Source organism: Antennarius striatus, chromosome 9, assembly GCF_040054535.1.
Source record: "Antennarius striatus isolate MH-2024 chromosome 9, ASM4005453v1, whole genome shotgun sequence".
In the NCBI taxonomy this organism is placed as follows: Eukaryota; Metazoa; Chordata; class Actinopteri; order Lophiiformes; family Antennariidae; genus Antennarius; species Antennarius striatus.
This window is the reverse complement of record NC_090784.1, coordinates 11,689,155-11,701,851: the sequence shown is the minus strand read 5'-3', so window position 1 is coordinate 11,701,851 and position 12,697 is coordinate 11,689,155. Positions and strand designations below refer to the sequence as shown.

The window sequence follows — 12,697 nt, the reverse complement described above, 5'->3', positions numbered from 1 at the left end:
CACACACACACACACACACACACACACACACACACACACACACACACACCTAACAGTACACAAAGCATTGTTCCGCACATTTGACTGGACCCATATGTAACCTTCATGATGATAATAAAAGCTACTGCTCCAAGAACTCTAATCCAGCTCCAGGGCTCAAACTCAAGTTTCCATGCCTTTTCCATCCCATCGTCCACAACTGACGTCTTTTCCTCGCAAGAATTGAACACGTCACGTCTTCTGACTTATTCATTTATCTTATCTGATCAAAAATAACAAATATAACTGATATGGTACAATGGAAAAATAGAAATTAGATATTAAGGTCCAAAGTCATACTCAGGACTTATCAAAATTGAGACTTTTCCGTTTTTAAAAGATATGGGTAGGAGCTCTCAGTCTATATCAAGTTCAAGAATTGCAAGTTTATCAATAATTAATTCTGAGGAACATTTGGAGTTAACTTATTAAATTGTATAATTGTAATAATATCTGAGTTAACACAACTTCAATTAAATATATGAGTAAAATACACCGTCAGATCTGTTACACTGCTGGAGTGAATCACCCAACGAACAAAAAACACAGCCCATCAAATAAACAACTTCAATAGATCTCACGTGAGGTTTGTGTATTAAAACGTACTCACCGTTTTTACACTCTGCCAAGCCCAACCTTGCCCAAATACAAAACTCGTATAATCTCACAGTTTAACACCTTGAAAAAGCAGTACACAACCATGTGGCTGAGCATTGTCAAAACTACAAATGCAGTTTACGTCACACCAAACTCAGAGATTATGATAACACTGCTGCTTCAAGTGTACGTTACCTTTGTCTGGCTTTGACTGTTGTTAGGAGTAACATTCCTCTATGTTGTTGTGACTATGATGCAGCATACATCAATTGTTTGGATGCTGAATTACACACGAAAAGCTGACTATCTGATCGTAATGCATTCTAATGGCAGGGACTGAGAAATCTTAAACAAGATGTGTAAGTTACACCCATGATGCATTGATTTCATGTTTCACAGGCCATGGCCACAAATCAAACGAGTGTCACAGAGTCACTCATTTTGATCACAGAGGTACTTCACTTCTGCTCTGGTCAGACCATTGAGTGATGAGGTGAAGACTTGTGAGAGCATGACGCATAGCTGCACACATGACAGCAGGGGCTGAACGTGGAAATGGATGGAGCGTGATGAATCACAGTGCTGTCTTGGTACTGAGATCTATCTCTAAAGAGTGACACCAGTTATGTTGAAAGTGTATTAAACACTTCAGAAATCTGCAGCCTGTGAAGTCTCATTGTGCATGTCAGCACATCAAATACACCAGTTACAAAGTGATGGCCTGATAAGTTTGCTGTTGTACTGAAATCAAATCTTCCCATTTCTTTTCCTTCGTAAATGTTTTCAAAACGAGAGAAGACAGACTGAGACAGTGATAATGCTTTAGCTTTCTTTCTTCTGAGAGAAGAATGTTTTAGCATCTGTTTAATGTTAATGGAATATACAGAAAATGTGTTCTGTTACAGCAGAGCGTTTTGAAGCTACCTGATTATCAGATAAACAGTATCTGAATCTTCAGGAACCAGTTATATAATGAGATTTCATGAGAATGTGAATCCAACATTGTCTTCTCATCTATTTTTCTGTGATGCCAAACCTATTACGTTATAGTCATAACAGAAATTGTTCAGTTATTAACTAGTAAAAATGTACTGCAACTAGCTTCCTTACTGCGCTCTAATTTAGAAGATATTAAAAGATACATTCAGTATCCAATCACTGCATCCTCTGCAGCCTTGACTTGCACAAACCATGTCAAATACCCTCCAGCTACATTCTCCCTGTAGTGACAGCTGACTAGTCAGACTCCAGCTGCCATCATCCATCAGCTGTGATCATTTCCTGTTAGACTACTGAACTGCAGTTTTCAATTTCAGAAATTACAGGGAAAAAATATTGTTACCAAGGGCAATCCTGGACCCAGAAGGCATATATCATCAATACTAGCAACATTATGGAAAGAAGTTAGTCTCCCACGCAGTCACAGAGACATCTATATTAAAAATCGTCCCTGGGATTTAACTTACAATTTGTGGTTTATAGTAATTTATGGAACTGTCTTCTATCATCCATCTATGACTAAACTCCAACCAAAACAAATTCATAGATTGTTTTCATTGTTGGTTCTGTGCCTATCCAGCCGCACGGGGTTAACATTCGCCTGCTCATTGTTTCCACCTGAGAGCTGTCAGGATAAATGAACAAAACTATCAAAAAACTAGCACTGATTTACTGTGTTGACGATGAGCAGACACACATCTTTTTTAAATCTGGAGATAGAAAAAAATACTTGGCTGGAAACACACAAAGGCAACAAAAGTGATCACTTTTATTGACAAAATTACACTTCTGCTTTGGGATCCTATAAAATATAAACAAGTGTTTCCATACAAGCACTGCTTGCAACCGTATTCACAACCTAAAGGCCTTAATGCAGACCGAAACATAAACTCACCGACTATGTAACTGATCTTCATAGCATATCTACAGCTTTGATGATCACAAAATTTTAAATAAAACATAAAATAAACATTTGCATGTAACTAAGTTTTCCTCCAGCTAGGCTTCAATTCTTAAACATAGTCTGACCCCTAGTGGTCAGACAGAATCCAAGTCCTATTTACTCTCAGAAGAGATTGTACTCCACCATCAGAGGGTAAAGTTTCATGCTGTAAATAAAGTAAAAGGTCAAAGAGCCATTAGATCTTGCACCACACTCAAAGACATTTCATGACCATCCATTAAACAATGCTCTAATCGACACACTCCTACTGAGAATATTCATGTAACACACATTAATATGAAACGCTGTGCCTTTGCTTAAGGCTACAACACAAACCCTGTCATAACGATAGGATGATAGCCCTGAAATGGTTCGCTATACCCAATACAAGTAGTGTTCCATTTCTGTTTCTCTCTTGTACTGTAGGTAAACCCAGACCTATTTGCATAAGATATTACAAAGAACTTAAACTCTGATGTATGGCTTGAGGTTGTGAGGAAAGTGAGAAGGCATTCTCTGGGTGCCTTCTTAAAAAGGTGTTTAAGAAAATATTACTATATTGTGCTTTCAAGTATTACTAAGATTTACCTCCACCCTGAACAACAAATTTAGTACACATTATAGGACACTGCAGATAAAACTCACAAACAAAAAAAAAGAAAAACAAACAGCTAATGCATTAGCAATGCATGAAATTACAAAGATAACAAATGGAAACACACATGACACGTTTCTTTGTAGATCAGCACTGCATCCAGCAGGAACAAGTATACCCTGACTCATTTGATAACTGACGGTTACCGGGTGCACTCAGGAGAGTGGGGCAAAGCCAATGTCAGGTGCATCACCCAGAATCAAGGTGGGTCTGCTCAGCGATGGTGAAGGAGAAGCCAGACGGAAGGCTGGATTGACAGAATGTAGCGAGTCCCTCCTGCTGCTCCTGCTCATAGAGGGGCACACAGTCATCACGGGCCTGTGGGCATGTTGCCGCGAGCAACCAGCGGAAGCTGACGCTTCAGAGGAAACCGCTGCCATCTTTGTAACTTCCAAGCCCAGAGGGGTGGTTTTTGGGGTACCAGGAAGGCACAGGCCATTTAAGTCAATGGAGTGGACCACTCTCTCCAGCAAGTCCTTGGTGCTCAGAGTGCACTGTGTGAGGAAGAAAAGATGGAGACATCAAGACAAAGGGGAAACCAAAAGAAAATCTACAAATGCCCTTGAAATGATGTTTAGCACTCAAGCACATTGAAAAGCGAAGATGGCACCATCAAAATAATCAAATGGAGAAGCACAGAAGAGAGTTTGATGAACAGTGTGCAACATGGCTTAAGAGTGATGTGTGAATAGAAGAGATTTCCTCCCATTTTCCTCTGTATCTGATGGAGTTGGAAAAAGGGAAACAGAATTTGTATTTCTTTGTGATGCAGTGCAATGAGACCACATGCGAGAAGAAGCATTTCATTTAACTACAGTGGACAAAAGTGAGTACCAGCCTTCAAAAACCAGCCCCATCCCATGTGATGCAAGTGAAGGAGTGTTAAAGGTAAAATGGATGGCAGCGAGACATGCATATTCAAAGTAAAGCAGTCACTCCACAGTTAGCTCATACCAATCACAGGTGCAAATGCAAGATGAGTGATTCCAAACCTAAAAATGAACTATGTTAGAAAAACACGTGGTTAATGTAGGTGAAGAGCGTTATGATCGGCTTAGCTTCAAGCCCTCGTCTTACCATCGACCCGTATACATGCAGCTGTGTCCTTCATTCTGTGCAGGACAAAGCAAAATCCTGACAGTTCTCCTCCTGGCAGGGTGGAATGGATACAATCACTGAGTGTCAGATCTGCCATCTAGCAGTGAATGTGGAGCACGCCAAAGAAAGGTTCATAACAAACAAAAAAATCTGTATGTTTAATGACAACCTGAGAAAGTACAACCACATTCCAATCTGCACATTAAGACAAGGGAAAGAACGGTAGAAGTAAACTCAAAACTCAAAATACAATCATGAAGATTTATTTTTAAGGCATTAAAAAACAAAAACAAAACTTGGAGTAAAAAGACAAGGAGCAACTTGAAGTAAATAAAAAGTTAATGATATGAACAAGACATCTGATATGCTGATTGTACTGAGTGAAACATATTCATGGCATGTGAAGAATGAATGATCTGTGACAAAGTGCTCATAAATCAAATTATATACATGTTCTATCACCATTTGAATGTCCTACTTATGAGGACCGACTCCATTGTGTGCATACACCTTTACAACGTACAAAAAAAACAGCAAAAAGGAGGTAGACAAGTTGCAACAAGTTGAATTCCTAAGTATAAATAGAAATTAAAAAAACAAGATATAAAAAGGTAAAACTATTCACTGTCCATCATCACAAAATAAAAATAAATCTCCAGCAATCTCACAACTCAGCACTGACATTAACACATGGTTAAATTTCTGTACTAGAACTCTCTGGCCACTTTCTTGCACTTTTAAGTGCTCAGTGATGCCAAACAGTGTTACAGGTGCTCAAACAACAAATGACACAGTAGTATTATTTCAGCAAGATAACATGACCTCTTCAGTAGGTTTCTGTGGTATACCAGCTACGGCTGCAAGTGGATTCATTATTGCTGCTGCTGACATCTGGCTTTCAATTCTATCTGTAGTTCATCATTAGAAAGTGAAACCTCAAAATGATGATCTGATCAGAGACTTCCTTCAAAAAGAAATCCATCCTGTTTGCTGGTGTCAATAACATAAAACATAAAAAATTCTCAACACAGGACTGGATTTCCACGTACTGCAGTAATGGCAACTCTGACTGGAGGAGCAAAGGTGGATGTGGAGAAGGCACACATGGGGCAGCGTTACAACAGCACAGGGGCTACGAAACAGTCAGGGCCAGGGAGGGACCACAAGCGAGGTCATCCTACCATATGAGGATCGCTCTTGGCCACAAATGGAGGCAGAGGCATCTCCGAGGCAGACACAGCAGGGATTGCCTCATCATTAGGCAGGAAACCTCTTCTGTCAATTAGACTAGAGAACACAACAAAGGATTATGTTTTGGCACACCTAAACCTGGACGGTACGTAATGGCAACACATGCTATTATCAAGTTAACGCTGACTAAGCATCATCACTGATGACTAATGGAAAAAAACATATCTAGGCTGCGACATGTCTGTACAAGACTGGGACATCTTCACCCACCTTGGAGGCATGGGACCACATAATGTCACACAGCAGTTGGTTACAATACTGTTGTAACTGTACGGGTTCCCGGACTCCTCTGCAGCCCTTTTACTTGACCAGGAGCCCTTTATCTGCACAGTGAATAAATGAAATAAATCATCAGTTCATGAATTAAGTCTGCTTGAATAATCATGAACTCAAATGTATGATTCAAAAATGGATCATTTGCTTACATCTTCATTTGTTGTGAGATTTGAGGCAACTAAGTAGGTATGGAAACCTGAGAGGCCCAGAATAGACCAGATGGAGAAGAAACAAATAACCAGCTCCACCACAGTGCATAAGGAATTAAGGCATGATAATCACAATTACCACTTATTATTTAAGACATTAGGTAATTTAAGATGATGATAAAGATGTGGGATATAAATATAACTTGTATTCCTCCCAGTTATTTTTCTTTCACAAACTGTACCTCGTGAATTAAATATAATACCTGAGTAATATTTTATGCAATGATATAATTACAATCAAAACTGATGCCATCTGTTCCAAAACATTAATCAGATCAATTAATGTAACCTTTACAGATTACTAGAGTCATGTTGACTCCAACAAGACGACATAATAGTCCTGCATACCATAGGCAAATTACTTCACACCCTGTCAGTGAATAAAATTTCCAGTCACTCTCCAGTCTACATTATATCCATCAAGCCACTGGCATCATCTCACAAGAACACAAGGCAGCCTTTAGAGGAGCGCCATCTGCCTAAAAGCACCGCTTTGCTGGGTGTTGACTCTTTGATCCTATTCAGTGTGGGCTTGACTGTGGAGCGGAGGGAAATGTGTTTCCATCATTGTAACTCATGTTGTTTCTTAACCAAGAACTGTAGCAAATTAAAAAAGACTACATTCACCCAATAATAACATTTACATGAGCTACTAGTCTGTAAAAGGATATCTGGCTGGGCTCTCCTGAATGGCTTGAACAAAGCTTTTACCTGCTTGAGAACCTGAGGAGAATAGAAGAAATCAGAAGCAAAAAGTTTCTTGTTAACATGACAGAACACCCTAAAGTTATTTAATGCATTTGTGTCTTCATACAGAGTGAATGTACTTACGCAGGGTAATATGTGTGATGACACAGCCAAATATGAAAGATGTCAGAAAAGACAGAGAGATAATGAAGCTGTAGAAAAAGCGGTAATTGCGTTTGCCCACACAGTTTCCCACCCATGGGCAGTGGTGATCAAATCGCTCTGAAAGTAACAAAAGTTAATATGCCAGAGATTAGAAGCACATTAATAATAGCTAGTAAACAGTAACAAGGCTAGAATATTGAATACAATTAATCCTAATTTCTTTCATCAAAGCCAGTTCAATGCTTGGTTCACAGTTTTTTTTTTCCAAAAGTTAGCCTGATATCCACGTGATTATTTAAGCAGTTCTTGCTGGTTGAAATAATGCCTCATACGTTTATTAGCCAATAAAGCATGTACTGTAATATTAAAGTAATTTCAAGATGTTATAGTTGGAAAATGCACCCTTTCTTAATGAGCTAAAATTGATTCCAAATCTGTAAAGCTTCAGAGTTTCAGTTAAAAAGTGACCACATATAGAACAGATGTGCACGTAGATATTGCCATGAGAATATTGTTTAAAAACCAACTTGAAAAATGTGGACCTGTTGAACAAATGTCAAGTTAAAGACACTGCACGTTCACCCAATGAAGAACAGTTTACGTCATCATCCCAATGGCGTCATGCATTCACAACAACCCATTTTATGAAATACTTAGATCCTGCACATACAAAACTACTGACTTTAGAAGAAATCTGATTCATTCATACTATGTGAATTAAACTTAATTTTCAAAAGGGTTCCCTTGCAATCAAATCTAAATCAACAGTATGTATTTGGTATTTTAAATTCAAAATACAGACAACTTGGTTAACACAGGTGATGTGAATCCTTATCCCAGCTGGCTTATGGCATGAGGCAGGGGAAACTCCAGGCATGACACCAGTGCACCGTGGAATCACACAGACAGACAACCACGCACGCTGACACTCACACACTACAGGTAATTTGGGACCAGCCAATTAACCTGAAAGGCATGTTTTGTAGGTGGGAGGAAGACTGAGAACCCGGAGAGAACCCACACAGACACGGGGAGAACATGCAAACTCTGCACAGAGCGGAACTCGAACCCGGAATCGCCTGACTGTGTGGTGATAGCGATACCCACTGCACCACCCTCTTACAATCATTTACTATTTAAATGATTATATTGTTAAATTTAATGCATGTGCATTAAGAAGTAACTTGACATTAAATCCTTACCTACACAGTTGTCACACAAGCTGCAATGGGACGTCCGAGGAGGGCGGAATGTTTTACATGTGAAGCAGTACTTGAGCTTTACCACCTGCTGGTTGATGAGGATCTCCTTGGTTCGTGGAGGGGGGCGATATGACGAGGATCCTGAGGTATCTTAAAATAGAGAAGTACAGGGGCAAGAGTCACTGAGACTTTCAGATTTGAGCACAAAACAAGGCGTAAAGAAATTTTACAATACTGAAGGAATAAACACAAATAAATTGAAGTCTGAATGTTGTGCTGTTCGACCACAAAACACAGTAAGCCACTTAGGTCTGCAATTTAAAGACAAACATCCCAGAGATTCCCCATATGGCAAAGCCCCCCACCCCCATCTGCTACCTATCCTTACCGATCTGCCTCTCTATGTCTGCGGCTTCGTCTGGGGTAGCCCTGGGTAAGATCCCTGGATCTGTAAAGCTGGTCCTCAGCAGGGAGAGAACGACAAACATGAAAAGCAGTCCGCCAATGACAGGTATGAAGACGGTCAGGTGCTTCACCAGGAATGGGCAACTGAAAAGGAAAATGGATAGTTTTTTAAAAGCATCTTTATCCCCGAACCACTGGGCTGTTATTGTATCCTAGACACTCACTCGAATGCAAAGAAAAGGCCACATGTGACAACAATTAGACCCAGTGTCAGCGGAAGGACACCGCTCTGCCTGGCCAGGATGAATCGTCCACCGCAGAAAAACCTGTTCTTCCCGGGAAACACTTCCCACTTCCTCCGAGGCCGCTGAGCTCTCTTCCCGGTCCGGGTCTGTGAGGACGGGGGTGACGCTGCCAGAGCCCGCGGGTCGATCTGCTGGTACTCGCAGTTCTTCATTTTGGTAACAGTACCGACACGGTTCGGAGGTAGCTAAAGGCACACTTGAAACTCTTTTCCGAGAGACGGTCCTCTCAGTATACAAACACTCTACATGGATGTCTCAGCTCGGCGGACTCACACTCGGTAACAGTTGTCCATCCTGACACGGTATGCTAGCTAGCTAGCTAGTGGATATGGAGAGGCATTCTTCTCCGGAGTTTTTGAAGCTGAATTAAATCACGAACTGAAAAAGGGTTAAATAGCATCATTAGTAGTTAAACTACGCCATTCAAATATACTGGTAATAATTTTGTTAGTTTAACCCGTCCTTAACAGTTATTCAACACAAACAGACGGGCTCCAGCTTCTGCTGATAGTTACGGTTTTCCTTTACTGCAGTCAATCAATGTACGTCACGGTGAGCTGTTGACGTAGGCGCCAGGCTCCGCCAATGACGTGCGAGTCCTTGAACGGATCGCCTGAGATGATTGGTGGATCAAAGACGAGCACAACCGACACAAACCGGCACTCCGGGGCCTGTATGTGAACGGAACCGGCAGCAGGGGTCGGACCACAATCAAAGCACATTTTATAATGTAAATACGAACAAAATTACGTCTTACAACACACAATCTAATAAAAAGATTTAAAAAAATAAACCTTTTAATTCATCACATTATATTTAATACAGTGGTTACTAATGAAATAACTTCATAATTATGGTTATTAACTGAACAGTGGAAGTAAAAGATATCTGCTAAAGTGATGTGTTGTTGTATTGATGACTAGATTAAAAATTCAATGTTCTTTAGGATGACACATAACTGTAGAATAAATGCAGAAATTCTCCACATACCAATTAAATATTATTTAATTAATATTTTATTTTATTTTTTATTCACACACATTAAAAAAAAAAGTTTTCCAAACATGCAGGGCGGTATTAAACAAGGTCAATAAAATATTCTGCTGCAGAAAGAAACAAAAGCATGCCTTTTCCAAGCACGACCATGTTCCCAAAATTTACAACCCAACAATGTGCATGAAAGATTTAGGTACATTGTGAGTTTAGTATAAAACTGTTCCATGCACATCTAACAAAATTGTGCAAAATCAAATTTCTTAAATAAAAACATTTGCAACTTTAATTTAGGTCAAGTTGTATGCAATAATTAGAACAGTTGTTTTCTCATGATTGTGTCAAAATGATGCATTCAAGTGAAGAATTTATAAAATAGATAAACAATAACTTTAGAAATAGAGAAAGGAGGTAAGTTTTAAGTCATGTCCACGGGAAGAAGTTGCAATGAAGTACAAGGCCGAGCACCCAGTATGAGAGAAAATATCCTAGTATGCTTTGCGTGATTGGAGAACAGGCTGTGAAGTGTGGCAGCAGAGCAGTGATGGGGTTTTGAGGTGGGTGCTTGAATCCATTTCTGGAATGCGTCTGCAGCTGTATGCTGGGGTTTGACGTTTTTCTTCGATGAAGAAGTGGTTCATTGAGGAGGAGCAGATGTGCACTTATCCAGTAGGGCACAGGTGATGAGGAGGCCATGAATCTGGTTAGAACCTATACGTGTAGATTACAAACAGGAATCAGAGCAAATTAACAGCTTCTCCCCTGGAAATTAGGCAATTTAAATAATTTACTTACCTGTACATGCATGCACAATGTTCCGAAGACCAGAAGTGCTGTTGAATGTACAACATACACAAACACTTTGGAGTTGAACATACCTGGAGTAGGCTTGTCAAGTCCTTGATTTTCACTTGTTTCCCAAAGTCCAAGTCTAAGACATAGTTCTCGATTTGCTTGAAAGTATGCATAAGCTGCCATTATACCGAGAGTAGCCATAGGTAGAGCCAGAATAAAGTTTGGTATCTGCTTCAACTCAAAGTATCGTAGGAAGCCTACATCCCAATAAACATCCTGGATATGAGAATAAAGCAGGGGGAGGGGTCTCATGCACCAGAGGGGTGGTGGACCATTTTCATCTGGAACACGGTAGCCCTTCGTTTCAGCCAGTGACAGGAGAGCAGCGGGGACACGATCCAAGGAGATGGATGGGGTGCAAAATGTCCTGTAACCATAGTACTGGAAAGCACAAAAGGGAAGGGCTATAATTGCAGTTCCAAAGAAGGAGGTGAGGAGGACTCGGATAATCACCCAGATGTAGCAGAAGACTTTACGATGACCTTTTGTCGTTGCTCGATATACACGAATCTGGGAAATTGCATGCAGTGATGGAAGATACAGCAGAAACCCGATGTTGACTAGTCCGTTGGAACGTGCTGCAGTGGCTATACTGAGGGCCAGGCAGGCTCTCAAGGTGAAGCCTTTCTCCAGTAGGAACAGACCACCAAATGTGAGAGCAGCAAACAGGCTTTCTGAGTATCCAGCAGTCATGAATACATTGGCAGGTGTGATGCAGTACAGCAGGCTGGACAGCAGAGCCAGACGTCTGTCCTGTAGAACAACTCTACTCAGTGCCTGCAGAGCAACTGCACTCAGCAGGAAGAGAGCGCTGTTCCCCAGAGCCACTGCCAGCAACAAGCGGCCCCGTACACTCAGCCAGCTACTCAGGGGCCACAGCAGAGTCTCTGCCAGACCGCGTATGATAACAGGGAAAAGGGGGAAGAAGGCAAAGTTGTGCTCATAGAGGTACCCCCCCTCGGCTATGAAGAGGAAATGCTCAGCATCCCAACGAGAGAGGCCACCAAACAACCACTCAACTGTGGAGTCCAGGTACAGAGACTCTCGTGTCCGTGGGGGCCTGAACGCATCAGCATCGTGGTCAGGGATGACGGCGTTCAACACAGCCTGCAAGGAATTGTATAAAAAAAATATTAAAATTACAGATTCATTCCACGGTCACGTGGGTGTGTGGATGACTTCCACACCGATTAACAGAAACATTATGTAACCTTTACATTACATTATGTATTGGCTACCACTGAGGTACATTTGATTAAAAAATTGAATGAATCGACAAGGCGTATCATGAGGTTCTATAACCTGATAACAAATCAGCAAAATCCATTATAATTATCAAGACTTGCTGAAACTTACCTGTAAAAATAGTGACAATCCTCTTGTGATCGTGGCAAACTGCAGAACTGCTGTTACATCCATCCTCACGGACGTGACGGTCAGAATGTAAACACGCCGGCTGTGACAGGCCTGAGCATTGTCGGTGCTAAGACAATAACAATTCCGTCATAATTCTATAATCAAATATAACAAGCTAAAGGACAGCAAAACAGTATTAAATGCGAGTTCATTAGCGGAACAAATTTAGATTAGAACACACAAACAGAACTCGCCATTGGTAGTGTTTTTGCCTTAGGTTTCACTGTCCTCCTCTTCTTCCAGCACAATTCGACATCCTTCACTTCCGGTGTCACCGTACGTGTCAAAATAAAAGCCCGTAATAACCCCCGTTAAGGAAATCTTGTGCAATGAACGACAATTCATTGAAAAGTCGCAAATTATCAAAGCCTGTATTTTGCAGACGTAGCATTTATGATGGTTCATGTCCTTTGATAGCTTTGTGTGGTTATGATTAAAGTCGTGACAGATGGAATTGTTTTCCCTCCAGTAGGCGGCGCTCTGTTCCCACCCGTGGACTGGCTTTTCAAGGGGAGTATCAGTCTTTTTCATTTTCCCCGTCTAATGAGTTCATGAGGATGGATTTGTTAGAATTATAACTAGTGATTCTCTATGTGTTACAT

General features: G+C 40.8%; 2 protein-coding genes across 7 annotated transcripts; both read right to left on the bottom strand.

Annotated features, from left to right (window-relative positions):
* Positions 1–428: 428 nt before the first annotated feature.
* Positions 429–9,349, bottom strand: zdhhc18a (zinc finger DHHC-type palmitoyltransferase 18a). Of its 3 annotated transcripts, none has more exons than XM_068324334.1 (10): positions 8,751–9,349; positions 8,510–8,670; positions 8,122–8,271; positions 6,899–7,036; positions 6,739–6,790; positions 6,008–6,110; positions 5,793–5,905; positions 5,513–5,618; positions 4,311–4,428; positions 3,534–3,727 (listed from the first exon to the last, which is right to left on the bottom strand). In XM_068324334.1, exons 1-10 carry the CDS (start codon positions 8,981–8,983, stop codon positions 3,678–3,680), a joined length of 1,224 nt encoding a protein of 407 aa, XP_068180435.1. In that variant the 5' UTR covers positions 8,984–9,349; the 3' UTR covers positions 3,534–3,677. The 3 variants fall into 3 exon arrangements, with proteins under 3 accessions (XP_068180434.1, XP_068180435.1, XP_068180436.1); XM_068324335.1 differs by having other exon boundaries at positions 3,593–3,727; positions 4,311–4,382; XM_068324333.1 differs by lacking the exon at positions 4,311–4,428 and having other exon boundaries at positions 429–3,727.
* A 529-nt stretch (positions 9,350–9,878) lies between these two features.
* Positions 9,879–12,386, bottom strand: pigv (phosphatidylinositol glycan anchor biosynthesis, class V). 4 transcript variants are annotated; one of them, XM_068324057.1, is made up of 5 exons: positions 12,290–12,386; positions 12,036–12,162; positions 11,133–11,786; positions 10,620–11,060; positions 9,879–10,535 (listed from the first exon to the last, which is right to left on the bottom strand). In XM_068324057.1, the coding sequence occupies exons 2-5, from the start codon at positions 12,096–12,098 to the stop codon at positions 10,248–10,250; spliced, it is 1,446 nt and encodes a 481-aa protein (XP_068180158.1). In that variant the 5' UTR covers positions 12,099–12,162; positions 12,290–12,386; the 3' UTR covers positions 9,879–10,247. The 4 variants fall into 4 exon arrangements, with proteins under 4 accessions (XP_068180158.1, XP_068180156.1, XP_068180157.1 ...); XM_068324055.1 differs by having other exon boundaries at positions 9,880–10,535; positions 10,620–11,786; XM_068324058.1 differs by having other exon boundaries at positions 10,331–10,535; positions 10,703–11,786.
* Between the last annotated feature and the right edge of the window lie 311 nt (positions 12,387–12,697).